We start from the raw sequence: 23,009 nt of genomic DNA, 5'->3' as shown, positions 1-23,009 counted from the left end.
GTCACTTCCAGCTCAGTGTCACGGCCTCCAAGCCTTACAACATAGCAGACCTCACTACTGTCATGTAGACCTATACCCTTTTACTTATTTACTTATTCCCCTTGTTATATTAGCAATATGGAATATTTTTTTTACTATTGTAGAACTGAGGTAAATGTTGATACTCTCAATGTAGCTGTATACACAATTTCAGTTAGCGATCAATGCTAATAGTAATTATTGTTATATTAGCAATATGGAGCAGTTTTTTAACAATGTACCAACAGAACTGAGGTAAATGTTAATATTCTTGATGTAGCTGTATACAGAATTTTAGTCAGCGATCAATGCTAAGAGGAATTACTGTTATATTAGCAATATGGAGTAATTTTTTACCAATATACCAACATACTTGAGGTAAATGTTGATATTCTCAATGTAGTGCAACACAGAATTTCAATTAGCGATCAATGCTATTAGTAATTGTTGTTATATTAGCAATACGGAGTCATTTTTTAACAATGTACCAACACACCTGAGGTAAATGTTGATATTCCCAATATAGCTAAACAAAGAATTTGAGTCTGCAATCAATGCTATGTGAAATTAGTGTTATATTAGCAATATGGAGACTTTATTAACCAATGTACCAACAGAATTGATGGAAATGTTGATATTCTCAATATAACACGCTATAACTGAGGATTTATTGTACGAAATAGCATATTACTAGCACTTTAATGGGATTCAGGACTCTCCTCTCCAGAACCAAATTTTGTTTCTGTTGAGCTGTTCAACGGTGGACTTGCTTGTGTTCACTTTGGCAAGTCAAGAACTGATGGGCGGATATCCTTCTTCAGGATTTTTAAAGAGCAAGCAGAATTCATTCATGGTTTCATGAAATATAATTCATCCAGGATGTGTGGAAGCTAAACGGCCCCAGAAGGTCACACCTCCATGTTTGTGGATCCATGTCTTCCACCTTTGACCAACGTCAGAGTGGGGTTAAGACTGTTGATCTTGAACAGGCCAGAGCTTAAAGTCCAGAACAGAAGTCACCGCTCTGAAGCTGTGGAAGAGATCAGACGTGATCAGTTGTTTTAGTCACAGATCAGACTCGACATAATCAGAATCAGTCATAAACACCCGCGCACACACACCAGGTGGAACGATGATAGAACATGCAGTTTTTTCCCCATTTTAGACGTAGCCAGTTCCTCTTCCTCTGCTGGAAACCCTGATGGTGTACGCCCTCCATCTGATGCGTGCACGCTCCACCGACCCCTTCATATTCGCCTGTGCTTCGGTGGATCGGTGCGTGAGGTCGGTCATGGAGAGTCACACGCTGATCTCCACGTTCCTCCACTTCTGTACAGGCGCTTCAGCCTACTAACCAGGGTACTTACACAGCCTTGAGGACCCTGCCCACTTTTTAGTCCCGTCTTTTCCCCGCAGACTAACTGCCAATTGTGCCTGCTAGGGGGCGTCCATCCGACCGGTAACAGAGCTGAGATTGGAACTGATAGAGAACGAGAAAGTTCTGTTTGTTAACTCACCACAGACATACCATCGTATGTGTATGTAATGTGTGTGTGGTGTGTATAGGTCTGTAAGTGTATGTAATGTGTGTGTAGAGGTCTGTATGTGAGTGTGTGTGTGCAGGTGAGTGTTTAGGTGTGTGTCTGTGTATAAATCAACAGTAACTCACTGTAGCTCCTTCAGGTAACATTGTGGATCCACCTGTAGATCTTTGAGCAGTTTTACTCCTGATTTTCCTGGACGATTGTCAATCAGTTGCAGTTCTCTCAGACGTGATGACGGATTTGATTTTAGAGCTGAAGCCAGAGCAGTAAAACCTTCATCTGTAATACTGCAGCTTCTCAATCTGCAGAATAAAATTATTTAATAAAAATCATACATCATCTTCTCCCACCTCCTCCTCCATCTCCATTCAGATCCACAACCAGACAACATCACTGAGAACATCTTCAACATGTAAAAGAATTCTATTATATTAATGATGAAGCGTTTATCTTGTGTGGGTTAGTAAAACTCATACACACATCAATAACAGTTTCTGTATGAAGGATCTTCTGTATCTACAGTGTGAAAGTGAAGATCTTACCACAGTATCTCCAGTGTACAGTGTGGATTCTCCAGTCCAGCAGAGAGCAGCTTCACTCCTGAATCCTTCAGTTTATTGTTACCCAGGATCAGATGTTTCAGACTGGAGGAGGTTAAACTGAGAACTGAGGACAGAACTTCACAACTTTCCTCTGTTAGATCACAATCCCACAACCTGGAGAGAAATAATTAGATAAATATTTTCCCTTTTAGTAAGTACAAACACAAAACTGCAGTTTCAGCTCTGAATAGAGTTTACAATGAAGTAAAAAATAAAGTCTGTACTGTAGAGTTTAATATTAAAGAAACACTTTAAATTGTTTTATTTATTTATTTAGCAATCATTAATGTATTTAATAATTCTGAATATTTCCACTGTTCACTGTATTTTAAGCCACCAGACATATGTAATATTGTACAATTATTTTAAAAAAACAATTCCGTTTCCACTAACTGAGGCTCTGTGTTTTTGCAAGCACTTTAACAAATTATTTTATTCCTGAAAAGAAAAGAAACAATCCTGCTTGGATGATGTATGACTGATTTAAATGATGTTTTAAATTAGGACAGATCTTCTGTATCTCCAGTGTGAAGGTGAAGATCTCACCTCAATATCTCCAGTGTACAGTGTGGACTCTCCAGTGCAGCAGAGAGCAGCTTCACTCCTGAATCCTTCAGTTTATTGTAACCCAGGTCTAGATGTTTCAGACTGGAGGAGTTTAAACTGAGAACTGAGGACAGAACTTCACAACTTTCCTCTGTTAGATCACAATTAACCAACCTGGAGAGAAACAATCAGATAAATCAGAGAAATTAAAGACGTCACCCTGCAGCAGTAGGACTAAACTCACAAAAACCCACACCAAGGGTAAATTAGCTACTCCAATTTGCTCCTGGTGCGAGTTATTGTATGTAGAATGTGTGTAAGTTGCTTTAAGATGGTTTGACACTCTCTTTGCTTTTAATTGGTGTGGGTTTAATGGAAAAAACAAGTTTCCCAACAGGAGGCACCACATGAACCCCCTCTGAAATCAGAAGCTAAAGTTGGACACATAGATACTTTCAATCAAGCACAAACTGACCGTAAAGTAAATGCTTTTTTAACATGGTCGAACAATTCATCAATATTAAATATTAAATATGAACTTTAACAATTTGTGTGTTAATTCTAACAGTAAATATTGTTTGTAAATGTCAATAATCAGCACATATTTATTTTGCTACATTTCTGTTTAAAACTGACATTTGTGGCTAAAATCGAGAGCTAATGTTGAAACAGCTTCCGTGTTTCTTCTTTTATTTCCCACACAAACCACATGAACAAGACCCAGTCAGGTAAACGAGTTTCACCTCAGAGGAACCTACCACCCACCATGCACCTAAAAGCAGCATCTGTCCAGGGTGTTTCTACTGTATACCAATAGTTTCCCACCATACCCCTGACCAGGATGAAGTGGTCAGAGTTCAAGTTCAAGAGAGGCTTTATTGTCATTTCAGCTCAATACAAGTACACATCGAAACGAAACAACGTTCCTCCAGGACCGGGACCAGGACCAGGGTGCAACATAGAACAAAAATTGCAAGAGAGTACAGTACACAGTGCAGATAAACAACAGAACAATAAATACAAAAATACGTTTCTAATCTAAAAGTAATTAAAGGAGACAAGACTAGAGACAACTGATGGTCAGTACATGGTACTGAGTAAATGATAGCTGAGGTTAAAACATATTCTGATATACAGTTAGCAACGTAGAGTTTATAGCAGCAGAGATATATTAAGAGTAAGGTGCAAAAATGCAATATTATGTATTTATTATGCAATATTATTTAAGTTGCAGCTGCAAATCAGACTGAATTGTCAAATTACAAGCTAGTCTGAGCTAACATGCTAAATCAGAGATATAATGCTAAAACATAGCTAACATGCTAAATCAGAAAGTGATAGATGTGATATACAGTAGATCTTACTCCAGTTTCTCCAGTTTACAGTGTGGATTCTCCAGTCCAGCAGAGAGCAGCTTCACTCCTGAATACTTCAGTTTATTGTTATTCAGGTTCAGATGTTTCAGACTGGAGGAGTTTAAACTGAGAACTGAGGACAGAACTTCACAACTTTCCTCTGTTAGAGAACAATCATTCAACCTGGAGAGAAATAATCAGATCAAACAGAGAAATGAAGACCTGATAATATTACCCAAACTGCACTGCACCCTCAATTTGCTCAGTGCTCGGCTTAAGCGGTGCGATAAAACATCACTAAAGTTCTACGACACGAACAAACATCTGTATAAAATAACCCTCAATTGCGAACCATTAATGAGGATGAGTATTTAAGCAGAAGAGCGAGCGAGGTTCACCGTCGCATCTTCTGCTTGCTTTCACGCTACATTGCGCTTGTTTATTTTGTCAGGGAAAGCCGGTAATGTCAAGCCACATAGCGGGACGACGGTAGGGCATTCGACTTTAAAAGTTTAAAAGACTTTAACAGTTTCTCCTTTTATTACTGAACTTTTACAGTTTATTCCTGATATTTTTTGAGCTCTGTGTTTAATCATTTCCACCATTGCACATCAGATTTACCACACAGTATAATTAGAAGAGTGCAGTTAGAAGGTGGTGCAAAAACAAGTAGCATTTTTTTTGACTATTACTAAATTAGATGTTAATTTCATACATATTTTGAGATCCGACTGCAACACTTTAGTTCTGCACCTTCTCAGCTTTGTACATCTAACCATTATTGTTTAAGTGATGAATCCTTGAATCAAATGTTTATCAGTAAATCACTCACTCAGCTCTTCTAGAAGCTTTTAATACTGGCAGCAGCTTCAGAAGACCTTCATGTGTTCGATAATATTTTTTCCAAATCAAACTCATCCAGCTCCTGGCCCGAGTTCAGCAACACAAACACCAGCGCCGACCACTGAGCAGGAGAGAGACGTTGTCCACCAAGACACTGGTAATCCCGTCTGTTCAGGTATGTTTGGACGTCCTGCACTAGAGAGTCATCAGACAGTGGAACAGATTGATGGACTTTTCTGGAGAGGAGCATGTCCATTTTTACTGATTTTGTAATGTTACACAATCGCTCATTATTTTGAAAATCTAGAGGAAGTCGACACTCATCCAGACCATCAAAGATGAACAAAACTTTATAAGCATCACAGTCTAATGATGGAAGATCTTTCACTTCTGGAAAAAACTGATGAAGAAGTTCCATCAGACTGAGATTTTCCTGCTTCATCAAGTTCAGCTCTCTAAAAGGAAGTGGAAATATGAAGAGAACGTCCTGATTGGCTTTTCCTTCAGCCCAGTCCAGAATGAACTTCTGCACTGAGACTGTTTTTCCAATTCCAGCGATTCCTTTAGTCAGCACAGTTCCGATGGACGTGTCTTTAAAGAGGTCGTTGCATTTGATGGGAATCTCCTGTACTGCTGGTCTCCTGGATGTAGCTTCAATATGTCTGACCTCATGTTCATTATTGACGTCTGCACTCCAACCCTCTGTGATGTAGAGCTCTGTGAAGATCTCATTTAGAAGTGCTGAGCTTCCATGCTGGGAGATTCCTTCATGAATTCTTTAAAATTTTTCTCCCAGGTTGGATTTAAGTGTTTTCTGACACTCAGAGACTAATAGTTCTAATAAACAGAAGATGGTGATCAATATTTTACTGCATGATCAAACTTTAACTTTTTATAACATTACTAAATTATTTTCTATTTGTAAATATTAACCTCTATGATTATAATTGGCTTATTTGAAGAGATGTACCTGTATTAAGTACCTGATGCTCATAAAATGTTATATAATAAATTCTAAAAACCAATTAAAAGTACAGATGATTCTGGAACCAAGATGAATATGGAAGAGTTTCTTTATCTAATGGTAAAGAAATTAATAATGTAAGTATGTAGGTCTCTTACTCCTCTGCAGGGTGTTAGCGAGGTCTGTCTGGTTCATGATCTTCAGGACATTCAGTGTGATCTTTTGCGCCCCCTCTCTGAAACTCCTCAGATCTTCCACATCCTTCATTTCCTGCTCAGAGCATGCTGGGTAATCTTCATTCAGTAGCTTTTTGTACTTGTTTAGCTCATTCTTTAACATGCTGATGACTTTGAGCTCCAGTTCCTGTTGAGGAATTTAGAAGATCATCACAAGAAGCACCATGAGATAATAAAAAAGATGACTGATGTGACCATATAAGGAGTGGTGTAGTTCTAACGTTATTCTAAAACTAGTTGTTGTAATACCTTTAGACTAGTACAGCTGTACCTTGTAACTTCACGTCCCTTAAACTCTAAATCTTTGAAACTCGAATCCCTTTGCCGAGAAAACAACCTAATTATTTTACACGAGACTTAAATATATGCAGCTCTACGGGACCATGGACACATTAACAGGTTTCCTCAACGTCTTTTAAACTTAACACCACTCCCAGAACCAACTGATGTCGAGTTACAAGGTAGCGCTGTATAATAACTTGTGTGAGCTGCATTGTTTTATTTTTCTCTTTATTTTAAGTTCAGTAAATGAATAAACAGCAATTGTGCATACGTTTTAAACTGGGATTTTACCTCTGCCTGAACCAGTCTCGATTATGAAAATGTGGAAGGTTGTGTGTGTAATGCCCCTAATAAGTCCCATTAACCCCATAAATACAAAAATAAAGACCATTCATTAAACCAACGGCAAACTACATTAGCATCATTAATATAACACACACACATACAAACCTTGGATACAGATTCCAGCTGATCTCTGTAAGTAACTTTTAATTTCTTCTTTTGTTGTCTTTAAAAAAGATGAAAAAGCAATGATATAATAATGACTTAATAATGATAAAGCTGCATCAATGACTATACAGAACCGTACTGTACACCAGCACATTCTATCCTCTAGAATTCTCTATCCTCTAGAAGGAGTGAAAAAACTGCACTAAAGCAGGAGATTATACTGACCTCAGATCAGTAGAAAATCCTCCATCTTTAAACTGAAATATCGGTTCCATTGACTGGTCGCTCTTCATGGAGACACAGCCGGGTTCAGGTGAATCTGGTCTCGCACCCTCCATCACACTGGAGTTTGACTAAAACCAAACGTCAAGGAACATAAAGGAACCAATGAATGTTAAATTTAAAGTATATAATATATTGAGAAATAGAAAGTAAAAGATTTTTGTTTCAGCCTGCTCAAGAAAAGCTGTTTTGGTATCAGTATTTTTAGTACACACCACTCATTACACAGTTACCAAAACCAACAACTTCATCCTGTACATGTTTTAATTTAACACAAATTGTTGGCTAATTTGAGGGTAATAAAATGTAATAAACAATTAGCAGTTCATCACTGTGTCAAAAATACACAAAAAGCACAAGGGCACACCAAAATAGTTAGCATCTAGTTTAGTTAATCTAAAGTCACATCTTCTATTTAAAAAAAAAAAAAAAGAATGTCTCAGTTTTAAATGTCTGCAAATTTAGCTACGTTCGATAGTGCTTCCTTGTTTAACACCCGTATGCTAATAACACAACCACCACTGATATGATTTTACATTCTAAAATAAATTATCAATATTTTTACTACAATTATGAATCTAAATGTTAACATTAAAATTTGGACGCATACTCTACAACATCTCACCTGGTGGGGTAAGAATGATTCTGAGAAAGGTGAGGTCAGCCCAGAATTACACGGGAGGAGCTTGTCAATGATCTCAAGGGAGCTGGGAGCAGAGAAATGCTGGATATGACCCCAAGAACACCATCCCCACTGGGCATTTATCTGCCTCCAAACACGGCGAGTGGAGTTGATGCCAAAGAGCTCAATTTTGATCTCATCTGACCATCTCACATTCTCCCAAGCTTTCTCTGAATCATTCAGGTGTTCATTGGCAAACTTCAGACGGGCCTGTACATGAGCCTTCTTGAGCAGAGGGACTTTGCGGGCACTGCAGGATCTCAATCCATTACGGCGAAGTGTGTTACTAATGGTTTTCTTGGTGACTGTGCTCCAAGCTCCCTTGAGATCATTGACAAGCTCCTCCCGTGTAGTTCTGGACTGACCTCACCTTTCTCAGAATCATTCTTACCCCACCAGGTGAGATCTTGCATGGAGCTCCAGAGCGAGGGTGATTGACTGTGATCTTGTATTTCTTCCATTTTCGAATTATCATGCCAACAGTGGTCTCTTTCTCACCAAGCTTCTTGCTGATGGTCTTGTAGCCCATTCCAGCCTTGTGCAGGTCTACAATCTTGTCCCTGACGTCCTTTGATAGCTCTTTGGTCTTGCCCATGGTGGTCGAGAGATTTGAACGGAAGAAACTGATTCTGTGACAGGAGTCTTTTATACAGGGACAGGATTAATTTGTGTGCCTCATGGGCACATAACTGGTCTGTGGGGGTCAGAATTCTTGCTGGTTGGTAGGGGATCAAATACTTATTTCCCTTAATTAAATACAAATTAATTTATAACTTTTATTTAATGTTTTTTTTTCTGGATTTTTTGTTGATATTCTGTCTCTCTCTGTTAAAATAAACCTTCCATAAAAATTATAGACTGTTCAAGTCTTTGTAAGGGGGTAAACTTACAAAATCAGCAGGGGATCAAATACTTATTTCCCCCACTGTATATATATCAAGTTTCTATATATATACAGTGTATCACAAAAGTGAGTACACCCCTCACATTTCTGCAGATATTTAAGTATATCTTTTCATGGGACAACACTGACAAAATGACACTTTGACACAATGAAAAGTAGTCTGTGTGCAGCTTATATAACAGTGTAAATTTATTCTTCCCTCAAAATAACTCAATATACAGCCATTAATGTCTAAACCACCGGCAACAAAAGTGAGTACACCCCTTAGTGAAAGTTCCTGAAGTGTCAATATTTTGTGTGGCCACCATTATTTCCCAGAACTGCCTTAACTCTCCTGGGCATGGAGTTTACCAGAGCTTCACAGGTTGCCACTGGAATGCTTTTCCACTCCTCCATGACGACATCACGGAGCTGGCGGATATTCGAGACTTTGCGCTCCTCCACCTTCCGCTTGAGGATGCCCCAAAGATGTTCTATTGGGTTTAGGTCTGGAGACATGCTTGGCCAGTCCATCACCTTTACCCTCAGCCTCTTCAATAAAGCAGTGGTCGTCTTAGAGGTGTGTTTGGGGTCATTATCATGCTGGAACACTGCCCTGCGACCCAGTTTCCGGAGGGAGGGGATCATGCTCTGCTCAGTATTTCACAGTACATATTGGAGTTCATGTGTCCCTCAATGAAATGTAACTCCCCAACACCTGCTGCACTCATGCAGCCCCAGACCATGGCATTCCCACCACCATGCTTGACTGTAGGCATGACACACTTATCTTTGTACTCCTCACCTGATTGCCGCCACACATGCTTGAGACCATCTGAACCAAACAAATTAATCTTGGTCTCATCAGACCATAGGACATGGTTCCAGTATTCCATGTCCTTTGTTGACATGTCTTCAGCAAACTGTTTGCGGGCTTTCTTGTGTAGAGACTTCAGAAGAGGCTTCCTTCTGGGGTGACAGCCATGCAGACCAATTTGATGTAGTGTGCGGCGTATGGTCTGAGCACTGACAGGCTGACCCCCCACCTTTTCAATCTCTGCAGCAATGCTGACAGCACTCCTGCGCCTATCTTTCAAAGACAGCAGTTGGATGTGACGCTGAGCACGTGCACTCAGCTTCTTTGGACGACCAACGCGAGGTCTGTTCTGAGTGGACCCTGCTCTTTTAAAACGCTGGATGATCTTGGCCACTGTGCTGCAGCTCAGTTTCAGGGTGTTGGCAATCTTCTTGTAGCCTTGGCCATCTTCATGTAGCGCAACAATTCGTCTTTTAAGATCCTCAGAGAGTTCTTTGCCATGAGGTGCCATGTTGGAACTTTCAGTGACCAGTATGAGAGAGTGTGAGAGCTGTACTACTAAATTGAACACACCTGCTCCCTATGCACACCTGAGACCTAGTAACACTAACAAATCACATGACATTTTGGAGGGAAAATGACAAGCAGTGCTCAATTTGGACATTTAGGGGTGTAGTCTCTTAGGGGTGTACTCACTTTTGTTGCCGGTGGTTTAGACATTAATGGCTGTATATTGAGTTATTTTGAGGGAAGATTAAATTTACACTGTTATATAAGCTGCACACAGACTACTTTTCATTGTGTCAAAGTGTCATTTTGTCAGTGTTGTCCCATGAAAAGATATACTTAAATATCTGCAGAAATGTGAGGGGTGTACTCACTTTTGTGATACACTGTATATATATATATATATATCTCGATTTCCATTATATATATACAGTATATATATATATATATCGAGTTTCATTCCATATATATAAGTGTTTGCTATATATATTTCCTGTTTGGCTTGCCATAATATGTATATACTCAGATGATCCAGATAAATAGCTTTCTTTGACACTGCTTTTCTCAACTTCTTCCCTTATTTCATCTGGATCTATCGCAATGGTTATAGTAAAACACATGTATCAGTTACGCTCCAGTGCACACTCGAATTTTATTGAGTTATTCACTTGAAAAGGTCATGAGAAGACACAACAAAATAATGAAGTACTGGTGAAAGACTAAGGAGTCCGGAAACATGACAGTAGATGGCACACAAGCCACGTAAATGACATGAATAAAACCCGACACTCGACGTTGGACCTGCTACAACGAAATACGATGTCGAGTGGGGCTCAACGTCGGACCGGAAGGGGTTAATTCCTCCGACCCTCTGCTTATGTGGCAAGGGCTGAAAACAATCACTGACTTACTGATGAGCTTGCATTGGATAACAACATGGTTGCCTTCAAAACAGATCTTCCTCCAGATGAGCAGCCAATCACACTCTCCACCAAGGATGAACAAAGTGAATGCTAGGAAGGCAGCTGGCCCTGATGGAGTACCCAGACTTGTGCTTAAGGTCTTCACTGACATTTTCAATCTGTGTCTGGCCCAGACTGTTATTACGAGTGTCAGGACAGCCACCATCATGCCAGCACCAAAACATTCAACTGTTTCTGAACGATTTCCGACCTGTTGCACTCCCATCATCTCCAAGTGCTTTGAAAGACAAGTTCTCTCTCACTTGGAATCCTGCCTACCTGCTACACTAGACCAGCACCAATTAGCGTATCGTCTCAACAGGTCAGTAGATGATGCTATCGCCACTGCACTTCACACTGCACTGACCCACTTGGACTGCCATAACACCTATGTTAGGATGCTTTTCATCGACTTCAGTTCAGCATTTAACACGGTGATTACATCTGAGTTGATCTTGAAGCTCAGTCAGCTTAGCATCAGCGCATCAGTCTGTAACGGTAACCCTGCAAAACTCTTCCACACCACTTTAAAAGTATCACTGCACTCTGGAACTCTGTACTATTCACAAGTGAACCATCTCGCCTGTATATACCATCAGCACAAACAATCATGTATATATTGAATTTATCTGCTTATATACTCGACTTTATTTATTCTCATTCATTACCCAATCATTCAGTCACTTTTATTCACCTTGCATTACTCTGTAATTATATACTAGTCTATACACTGTACAGTCAGCATGATCTGTTTAATATTCTTTATCTTCTGTCTCCTCATTTCACTCACCTGCTCACTTATGCACTAAAATCTACAATCTAAACACTAGATCACAAAAATATTACAAAAAGAAATTCAGACATGACCAAATTAGGATAAATTATTTTATAAAAAATATCTTACTGAGTTCATCTTTATCTTCAAGTTCTTCCTTCTTCACAGGCTTCATCTGGAAACCTCCACACTGTTGGTCCTCTGAGAAGAGCAGCTCCACAGAAGGGACGAGTTCCGGAGGGATTAAAGTTACTTCACCTGAAATTCATCAATATGTGAAGAAGAAACTCAACAACTGGAGGAAACTGAAGGTTGTGGGTTTGATTTTCCAATCACAAATAAATCCTAGTTAGATTAAAGCTTAAATCCAGACTGGAGTGTATCAGCACAGGACAGTACGGTACAGTACAGGTTCTAATCCCACTATCCACATTCTCTTATTATTTCTACTGATTAGTGACTCCATTACTAACCACACTGTACTGTACTACACTGTACTGTACCATACTGTCTGGTGGCATCATGCTCCACATTTACTTACAGAAGAAATCATCACCAGCTTCATCTTCCTCCTTTTTTTATTAGTTTCTGCTGGAATCCTTCATGTTGTAGATTCACAGGGGCGACGTGTCCCTCTTCTGCTGACTGCATTATTAAAGATCTAAAATACAGATGAATAAATAAATGTTCTTTATTTATCATTAATGGGAAATTCAGGGAAATTCTGTTAGACTATGTTAACTGGATGTTGTTATTGGTATGAACTGAAGCTACTGTGGCACCAGGCAGCATCGAGAGTCCCTGTTGAGTTTGGTACCTGCAAAGGTTTCTTCCTTGTAATAATTAGGGAGTTTTAGGGTTTTTTGATATTGTTATTAAAAGCCACCACTATGATCATGAAGAAGACTTACTCTAGTACACATGCTGTGATTCTGAGACAATTTTACTGTAGGAATTTAAAATTTACATTTTCAGCATTTAGTAGACACCTTTATTACCATTAGACGCCTTTGTGCATCAGAGCACGGTAGATGTATGAGGCTCCTGATCATTTGTGCATCAACACTTTATTTCTTTCTTCATCAAGCTAGTACACAATTAAAGACGCTCGCTTACACTTTTCACCTGACTGTGACTATAAAACTGTACAAACCACCTGTAAACAAAGTTCAACTATAAACAAAGTTCAACTGTAAACAAAGTTCAACTATAAACAAAGTTCAACTGTAAACAAAGTTCAACTATAAACAAAGTTCAACTGTAAACAAAGTTCACCTGTAAACAAAGTTCACCTGTAAACAAAGTTCAACTGTAAACAAAGTTCAACTGTAGTTAAATCTCCTCAAATCCTCACAGTGATGTTTTATTATGAACTCTAGTTTTATTATTAATTAGAATGTAGTTATAATTAAATATAAGGGTTATAATTAAATACATATTTTACTTACAGATGAGGCTCTACAGTACAAACACAGCAGCTTCTTGTTCTTCTTATGATGTTTAATGGCGGTTGGCAGAACAACTTAAGACGCACCAGCGCCACCAACTGGACTGGAGTTGAACAGCAGCTTAGCAGTAATAAACCTCCATTAGCCCTGTATCTCTCAGCTAGCTTTAGAGAGGACTACAGTCAGTCCTAGACGTTCTTCTAAGCAGTTTCTCTGATGTCATGTTTTGTTTTCCAACATGTTTCTCTAACTCTGTTCTTTCTTTCTGATACCTTTTGTAATCTGTTAATCTGAGTTTGACTGTTTCCTGTGTATTACAGTGTTACAGAGTCCAGTGAGGTGATTCTCTATTCTGTGTAATGTTTGGATTCAGGAATAAACAGTAAGCTAGTTTGCATGTTCTCCCTCACTACATCCATAAACCTCCTCTTTGGCCTTCCTCTCCTTCAGCCTGACGGTTCCATCCTTTATACCCCTCTCCCTATACATTTCCTGAACATTTCCATGCTTCCACTTGTGTCTTCTGATCCAACTGCCTTTCTACTCTCTACTCTTCATTCTCCTTATAGCTGCTCTCACCTCCTCCTTTCTACTCTTCATTCTGCTTATAGCTGCTCTCACCTCCTCCTCTCTACTCTTCATTCTGCTTATAGCTGCTCTCAGCTCCTCCTTTCTACTCTTCATTCTCCTTATAGCTGCTCTCACCTCCTCCTCTCTACTCTTCATTCTCCTTATAGCTGCTCTCATCTCCTCCTCTCTACTCTTCATTCTCCATATAGCTGCTCTCACCTCCTCCTTTCTACTCTTCATTCTGCTTATAGCTGCTCTCACCTCCTCCTCTCTACTCTTCATTCTCCTTATAGCTGCTCTCACCTCCTCCTCTCTACTCTTCATTCTGCTTATAGCTGCTCTCACCTCCTCCTTTCTACTCTTCATTCTGCTTGTAGCTGCTCTCACCTCCTCCTCTCTACTCTTCATTCTGCTTATAGCTGCTCTCACCTCCTCCTCTCTAATCTTCATTCTCCTTATAGCTGCTCTCACCTCCTCCTCTCTACTCTTCATTCTTCTTATAGCTGCTCTCACCTCCTCCTCTCTACTCTTCATTCTACTTATAGCTGCTCTCACCTCCTCCTCTCTACTCTTCATTCTCCTTATAGCTGCTCTCACCTCCTCCTCTCTACTCTTCTTTCTCCTTATAGCTGCTCTCACCTCCTCCTCTCTACTCTTCATTCTCCTTATAGCTGCTCTCACCTCCTCCTCTCTACTCTTCATTCTCCTTATATCTGCTCTCACCTCCTCCTCTCTACTCTTCATTCTCCTTATAGCTGCTCTCACCTCCTCCTCTCTACTCTTCATTCTCCTTATAGCTGCTCTCACCTCCTCTCTACTCTTCTTTCTGCTTATAGCTGCTCTCACCTCCTCCTCTCTACTCTTCATTCTGCTTATAGCTGCTCTCACCTCCTCCTTTCTACTCTTCATTCTCCTTATAGCTGCTCTCACCTCCTCCTCTCTACTCTTCTTTCTCCTTATAGCTGCTCTCACCTCCTCCTCTCTACTCTTCATTCTCCTTATAGCTGCTCTCACCTCCTCCTTTCTTCATTCTGCTTATAGCTGCTCTCACCTCCTCCTCTACTCTTCATTCTGCTTATAGCTGCTCTCACCTCCTCCTTTCTACTCTTCATTCTGCTTATAGCTGCTCTCACCTCCTCCTCTCTACTCTTCATTCTGCTTATAGCTGCTCTCACCTCCTCCTCTCTAATCTTCATTCTCCTTATAGCTGCTCTCACCTCCTCCTCTCTACTCTTCATTCTTCTTATAGCTGCTCTCACCTCCTCCTCTCTACTCTTCATTCTACTTATAGCTGCTCTCACCTCCTCCTCTCTACTCTTCATTCTCCTTATAGCTGCTCTCACCTCCTCCTCTCTACTCTTCTTTCTCCTTATAGCTGCTCTCACCTCCTCCTCTCTACTCTTCATTCTCCTTATAGCTGCTCTCACCTCCTCCTCTCTACTCTTCATTCTCCTTATAGCTGCTCTCACCTCCTCCTCTCTACTCTTCATTCTCCTTATATCTGCTCTCACCTCCTCCTCTCTACTCTTCATTCTCCTTATAGCTGCTCTCACCTCCTCCTCTCTACTCTTCATTCTCCTTATAGCTGCTCTCACCTCCTCCTCTCTACTCTTCATTCTCCTTATAGCTGCTCTCACCTCCTCCTCTCTACTCTTCATTCTCCTTATAGCTGCTCTCACCTCCTCCTCTCTACTCTTCATTCTCCTTATAGCTGCTCTCACCTCCTCCTCTCTACTCTTCATTCTCCTTATAGCTGCTCTCACCTCCTCCTCTCTACTCTTCTTTCTGCTTATAGCTGCTCTCACCTCCTCCTCTCTACTCTTCATTCTCCTTATAGCTGCTCTCATCTCCTCCTCTCTACTCTTCATTCTCCTTATAGCTGCTCTCACCTCCTCCTCTCTACTCTTCATTCTCCTTATAGCTGCTCTCACCTCCTCCTCTCTACTCTTCATTCTCCTTATAGCTGCTCTCACCTCCTCCTTTCTACTCTTCATTCTCCTTATAGCTGCTCTCACCTCCTCCTCTCTACTCTTCATTTTCTGTAGGTGCCAAAATGCCCCTAGATAATTTAATAATTTAACTTTTTTATGTTTAGGTTATATTCATATGTGGATATTGTTTGTATTGGAATAATTTTGTTATTGCTGAATTTGGAAGTCCATATTTGTTTATATTAATCTCTGTTATTGTGTCATGTTTAAGTGATAGCTGTTACTTTAAGAGCTACTGTCATATTTGCTATACTGAGTGCTAGTGCGCAGGTTAGATTTATGATGATTGAGGGTGGAGCCAAACGGTTTTCTGACCGTGTCTGGTAATTTAGATTAATTCGATATAATAATTAGACGCTGTAGCTGAAGTGCATGCATTTTTAAGGTATTTTATATGTTTATTATAGTTAAATAAAATTCAACATATAAAGAAAAGTGCAGTCTTTTTGCTTTTTTTGGATCGAGTGGACTAGATATTAGTGGAACACGCGTCAGCCAGAGGTCTCCGCATCATCTTAAAACTTTTACGAACTTTGGATCTACATTCTCATTATAGCTGCTCTCACCTCCTCCTCTCTACTCTTCATTCTCCTTATAGCTGCTCTCATCTCCTCCTCTCTACTCTTCATTCTCCTTATAGCTGCTCTCACCTCCTCCTTGCTGATCTAAGACATATAGAGCCAACAAGTCAGTGGACGATGCAGTGAACTGACTTGCAGTGGACGGTGCAGTCTCTACTTTATCCTCCAACACCTTGATGCAACACCATGCAACTTCAGCTCAGCCTTCATCACTATTATTCCGGTACAACTACACAGCAAACTGACCGAGCTCAGTGTACCAGCCTCCACCTGCCAGTGGATCACCAACTTCCTTACTGGCAGAAAACAGCAGGTGGGACTGGGAAAGTTCACCTCAGGGACCCAAATCATCAGTACGGGTGCTCCACAGGGTTGTGTACTTTAACAATGTACCAACAGAACTGAGGTAAATGTTGATATTCTCGATGTAGCTGTATACAGAATTTCAGTTAGCAATCAATGCTAAACATGTTTTTATTAGGGCTGTCAAACGATTAAAATTTTTTATCGCGATTAATCTCAGAATTTCATATAGTTAATCGTGATTAATCGCATTAAAAAAAATCTGTGTAAATGTTATAGAAAACAAGGATTTTTATGTGAAATGTTACAATTAAAATGGTGAACACATTTTATGCTAAATGTACTGATGTTAAAAACTGCTGGGACAAGAGAAAACTGTAAGGGAGTTTTATTCACTCACATACTAGGCAGTAAATGTCAGATTGTAGTTTAGAATTTCTCCATCAGCAAACATTGTAGATCAGCGGTGCTTTAGGTGGGATAAGGCGTAGTTATTGTAACAGACTTTTCTGTGGTTGTATTGTGACAATGGTTTGATGGCCGTTTCTACACGAAGTGAGTGTGTTTTGACCCTTTGGGGCTTCCATAGTTCATGGACTAACGTGCTTGACTCAGCTTTCCGGTATTTGGTACCTTAACAGAATAAGTTAATAAAAGTGTTCTGCTCCCGACAACTTGTGAATATAGCGTGTATTTATTTCTTTATAAGTGCATCACTACAACGCTCGGTTACATTATGCTAACAAACCGCAAATGAAAAACGGTGGCAAGTCCGACATTAAAACGTTTGTTTTAACATAATGTTAACATAATGTAACCGAGCGTTGTAGTTCTACCAGTCAAGTCTCAACATTAACTAGAATTTGCGTTAACGGCACTATTATTTTTAATCGCGTTAAATTGAAATCGCGTTAATGCGTTATTATCGCGTTAACTTCGACAGCCCTAGTTTTTATTTATCAGAAAACAGGACAGAATCAATAATGAGACGGAGGATTAAGGTTCAACATGTATATATCTTATTAACAAACAAGCAATAACAAGCAAAATACATAAATGACACATAAATGACAATAACAATACTAATCCATGCAACACATAGCAAAAGGGAAAAAACAAGAAGAACCTCATAGATCAGCTCTTCATCATCCTGCCACCTCAAACTGGAGACTAACCAATAATCAAGGAAATAATAATAATAACATCCTACACTAAAAGAACATGATTGTTTGGGTTTACACTGTTTGATAATGTTTTACATCTTTGACATTAAGGTCATGTTGCACATTATGGGTTTGGATTGATGCATCACTGAATATTGAGACGTTCACTGTTTCACACTAATGTGTTTTACATAGAATGGTTCAACTTTTAACTTTTAGCAAGTTAGCAAAGTTTAAAAGTAATAAAGTACAGTTTACTGGGGGCAGTTCTGTGTTACATTTCCCCACAGTTGGCTGGATAAAGCATCGACTCTGATCTTTCATCCCAAGTGATCTCAAATTCTTTTACAACCTTTCTGGGGGTAAGGGACTGTTATGTTCCAAGAAACTATTTTATGTGCGGTAATGCAAACATACAATCTCTCTCACACACACAAACTCATCTGGAATTCCAGTGACATGAATCGGGACCATGATCAATCCGATCTGAAAAAGAACTAAGCTAAGTTAACTTGCATGGTAGGCACTTAAGGAAAGTTTATCTACCACTGTCTACATCTTCTGCACACCACACTTCTCTAATAGCACTTTTCCACCAAAAGAACCATGGTTCTTGAACTGGTTCTGTTCAGGTTTCTTCAAACCTTGGTGTTTTGTAGAGAACCGACGCACGTTTCCACCAGTTTTTGGAAAACAAGCTGCGTCATCAACAGCGAGCGTTACACAGCGAAAGTAAAGAGTAGCCTGATGGCGGAGTGTGTAAATTATGTTCGAGCATTTGTGCTGTCGTTACAGATGTTCAGTCTTATGTAAAAAGCATCGATCAGCTGTTGGTGATAAGAAGACGTAGACGTGTTTGTTGCAGTTGTTGTTTTCTTTAGTTCATTGACGTAAGAAGCGTTTTGCGCTTCGCTCTCACGCGACTCTCGGCTTAAATAGTCGATTCGCTCAGTGCTCGACTTGAGCGATAAAACACTAAAGTTCCACGACACGAACAAACATCTGTGTGAAATAACCATCAAACCCAGTCAAACTCCACATGTATCCGTGTTTAACTGGATTTACTTCACGTGTGCTGGTTCATTGGAAAATATCAGCGGCAAACTGGCTGAAAATGTAATCAGGTGATTACAGGAATTAGTGTTATGTGAAAACATCCACTTCAAACCTCTACACTCTGACACGCCCACAGATACAAAAAAGACAGCATTAAGCTCCATACGAGACACCAGCGGATGCCATTGTTGCTGTTGCTATGCTGTACTCTGCTGTATTCTGTGGTGCTAGATTGGCCCGCTAGTTCGCAGTCTGGAACCTCTTTTATTCAGTGGAAACATGTGGAACCGGTTCAAAATCAAGTTCGGGAACCGGAACGGACGGGAACGGAATGGACCCGGAACCGCATCAGTGGAAAAGGGGTATAATTGAGTTAAAAAAGTGGCGACACGGTCATTTAAAATTAGAAAGTTTCAAAGGAGAGTTTTTTTAAAATAGAAGAAGTTTTAGAGTTTTGGAAGAGTTCTACCAGCAGTCAAGGTAAAGTTCCTCTTTGGCTGCATGTAGAGAATCCAACCTCTTCACTGTCCTTTGTGCCCCACTTCTACACATCGTTTGAAACAAAGAAGAGTGCTTCATTATTATTTAAACACCTCAGAACCGACAGTCGTTGGATCGTGGCTCCTGAGCAAAGTGTTGCAGGCACAGAAAGCTCACTTCTTGGTTTTGATACCTTCTTTTAAAATTCGATTCCACTATTAATTGACAGGAAGTGACTGATCTGTTATAAATAAGGGTTTTCATTGTAATTTTCCCTAAAACTGTTAGGAGTTCCACCAGGCTGATTTTATCATTATACCTTGCATTGGAACATTCTGGCGACACCTGGTGGAGCCAAGGGGATCATCAGCCCAATTCCCCAGCCAATAGATCTCTCCCAGTGCTGATTGAGCTCACCTGTTCCCAATTAACTCCTCATTCCCCAGCCTTCATAAGGCTCTGACTTTCCACCACTCTTCACCAGATTGTCTGATGATACCAGTTTGAAAGACTGCTCAGATCTCTTGGTTTTGTGAACTTTTCTACAGCTCTTTGCTTCCCCTGGATTTCCGGTGTTCCTTGTTCCTGGCTCCAGTGCTTCCGCCGGTTTCTCCTGCCTTCTACCTGGATTCACCTGGCTCCAACTCTGCCACCGATCCTCCTGCCGGCTGTCTGGTTCCATCCGCCTCCTGCTCTACTGCTGCCTTCTCCGACCATCCTCCCAGTCCCTCCTGCCTCCAGCACTCCTGCCGGTTCTCCCTGCCTTCTCCTTGGTTCCTGCTCATCTCCTCCCTCTTCCCTGCTCAGCGGTTTGATCACCCCTGCTGCCGCTCCCTAGTGCCAACCTTAACAAAAACTGACAGTGGTGCCCTGTAATTGATTATTGGCTATTAATTACACTGTAAAATTCATTGACTGCTAACTATTTTCCCCAACACTTTCCCCAACTAATTTACTCACTCACTCACTTGAGGCATTTATATTTTAGCTTGTTTGGTAAAATCTGATGTGTCACACAAGCAGTTCCCACACTGATAGCATCATTTCTGTAAAATGTGAATGTGCTGGTGTTTTTTCAGAGCACTCTGTGCAGTAAAATTCTTCCCACACTGTGAGCACTGATACGGTTTCACTCCAGTGTGAATGCGCTGGTGTATTTCGAGATTATACTGTGTATTAAAACTCTTCCCACACTGTGAGCACTGATAAGGTTTCTCTCCAGTGTGAATGCGCTGGTGTATTTTGAGATTAGTCTGTGTATTAAAACTCTTCCCACACTGTGAGCACTGATAAGGTTTCTCTCCAGTGTGAATGCGCTGGTGTTTTTTGAGAGCACTCTGTGTATTAAAACTCTTCCCACACTGTGAGCACTGATACGGTTTCTCTCCAGTGTGAATGCGCTGGTGTACTTTAAGATCACTCTGGAACCTAAAACTCTTCCCACACTGTGAGCACTGATACGGTTTCACTCCAGTGTGAATGCGCTGGTGTATTTCGAAATTATACTGTGTATTAAAACTCTTCCCACACTGTGAGCACTGATACGGTTTCTCTCCAGTGTGAATGCGCTGGTGTATTTTGAGATTAGTCTGTGTATTAAAACTCTTCCCACACTGTGAGCACTGATACGGTTTCTCTCCAGTGTGAATGCGCTGGTGTTTTTTGAGATGACTCTGTGTATTAAAACTCGTTCCACACTGTGAGCACTGATATGGTTTCTCTCCAGTGTGAATGCGCTGGTGTACTTTAAGATCACTCTGGAACCTAAAACTCTTCCCACACTGTGAGCACTGATTCGGTTTCTCTCCAGTGTGAATGCGCTGGTGTATTTTGAGATGACTCTGGAACCTGAAACTCTTCCCACACTGTGAGCACTGATACGGTTTCTCTCCAGTGTGAATGCGCTGGTGTACCTTCAGGGCACTCTGGGACCTGAAGCTTTTCCCACACTGTGAGCAGACGTTTCCTTCTTCCTGTGTGGGACTGAGAGAGGTGTTAATGCTGACAGTACCAGAGGACGTTTGCTGATTACTGGAGCTTCTGGTGGGCGTCAGATCCTCATGTTCAGTCTTAATCTTCACCAGCGCATCATCTTTATCATGGTTGCAGCTCTTGATGTCATTGTGGAGGTGATTTTGGGTTGTAGAGGAACGTGGACACGAGGAGCAGGAGAAATCCTTGTTCAGTTCTGAAGCAGAAAATAATAAAATACATTTATAACATTATAAATAAATAATAAAATACATTTATAACGTTATAAATAATAAAATACATTTATAACATTATAAATAATAAAATACATTTATAACATTATAAATAATAAAATACATTTATAACATTATAAATAATAAAACACATTCATAACATTATAAATAATAAAATACATTTATAACATTTTAAATAATAAAATACATTTATAACATTATAAATAATAAAATACATTTATAATAGGGCTGTCAAACGATTAAATTTTTTAATCGCGATTAATCTCAGAATTTCATATAGTTAATCGCGATTAATCGCATTTAATCGCATTTTTTTTAAATCTGTGTAAATGTTATAGAAAACAAGGATTTTTAAGTGAAATGTTACAATTAAAATGGTGAACACATTTTATGCTAAATGTACTTATGTTAAAAACTGCTGGGACAAGAGAAAACTGTAAGGGAGTTTTATTCACTCAAGAGACCCTTGACTTCGTATAAATGTCAGATTGTAGGTTAAAATTTCTCCATCAGCAAACATTGTGAGTGTGTTTTGACCCTTTGGGGCTTCCATAGTGCATGGAATAGCATGCTTGGCTAACAGTATGACTCTAGCTGTTTGCTATTCGGTAACAGAGGAAGTAATAAAGTGTTCTGCTCCCGACAACTTGTGAATATACCGTGTATTTATTTCTTTATTAAGCAAGTGCATCACTACACGCTCGGTTACATTATGTTAACAAACCGCAAATGAAACAAACGGTGGCAAGTCCGACGTTAAAACGTTGGTGCACGGTCAAGTCTCAACATGAACTACGGATGACTCGCAGGGCCAAATAGAATTTGCGTTAACGGCACAAATTTTTTTAATCGCGTTAAATTGAGATTGCGTTAATGCGTTATTATCGCGTTAACTTCGACAGCCCTAATTTATAACATTATATATAATCAAATACATTTATAACATTATAAATAATAAACTACATTTATAACATTATAAATAATAAAATACATTTATAACATTATAAATAATAAAATACATTTATAACATTATAAATAATAAAATACATTTATAACATTATAAATAATAAAATACATTTATAACATTATAAATAATAAAATACATTTATAACATTATAAATAATAAACTACATTTATAACATTATAAATAATAAACTACATTTATAACCTTATGAATAATAAAATACATTTATAACCTTATAAATAATAAAATACATTTATAACATTATAAATAATAAAATACATTTATAACATTATAAATAATAAAATACATTTATAACATTATAAATAATAAACTACATTTATAACATTATAAATAATAAACTACATTTATAACATTATAAATAATAAAATACATTTATAACATTATAAATAATAAACTACATTTATAACATTATAAATAATAAAATACATTTATAACGTTATAAATAATAAAATACATTTA

The 23,009-nt window shown here is 39.3% G+C and overlaps 1 protein-coding gene and 1 pseudogene across 2 annotated transcripts; both read right to left on the bottom strand.

Moving 5' to 3' along the window:
* LOC134302988 (zinc finger protein 721-like) overlaps window positions 1–23,009 on the bottom strand; it is a 76,783-nt pseudogene that overhangs the window by 16,916 nt on the left and 36,858 nt on the right.
* On the bottom strand, window positions 618–5,264 carry LOC134336055 (ribonuclease inhibitor-like). Of its 2 annotated transcripts, XR_010015683.1 has the most exons (7): window positions 4,898–5,264; window positions 4,075–4,248; window positions 2,711–2,884; window positions 2,105–2,278; window positions 1,688–1,864; window positions 1,140–1,498; window positions 618–1,048 (listed from the first exon to the last, which is right to left on the bottom strand). XR_010015683.1 is itself a non-coding variant. In XM_063018732.1 (5 exons), coding segments are annotated over exons 1-5 (609 nt in total). In that variant the 5' UTR covers window positions 4,984–5,264; the 3' UTR covers window positions 1,617–1,863. The 2 variants fall into 2 exon arrangements, 1 of the variants encoding a protein (XP_062874802.1); XM_063018732.1 differs by lacking the exons at window positions 618–1,048; window positions 1,140–1,498 and having other exon boundaries at window positions 1,617–1,864.

Source organism: Trichomycterus rosablanca, chromosome 2, assembly GCF_030014385.1.
Source record: "Trichomycterus rosablanca isolate fTriRos1 chromosome 2, fTriRos1.hap1, whole genome shotgun sequence".
NCBI lineage: Eukaryota > Metazoa > Chordata > Actinopteri > Siluriformes > Trichomycteridae > Trichomycterus > Trichomycterus rosablanca.
The sequence above is the reverse complement of the archived record's forward strand: the minus strand, read 5'-3'. Positions and strand labels throughout refer to the sequence as shown.

Coding starts and splice junctions, on each gene's coding strand:
- LOC134336055 (XM_063018732.1), bottom strand. CDS start 4,983: ATGAGTTTGATTTGGAAAAAATATTATCGAACACATGAAGGTCTTCTG. Junction 4,249..4,897: donor AAAGCTTCTAGAAGAGCTGA/GTGAGTGATTTA, acceptor ATTTCTCTCCAG/GTTGAATGATTGTTCTCTAA. Junction 2,885..4,074: donor TGTAAACTGGAGAAACTGGA/GTAAGATCTACT, acceptor GTTTCTCTCCAG/GTTGGTTAATTGTGATCTAA.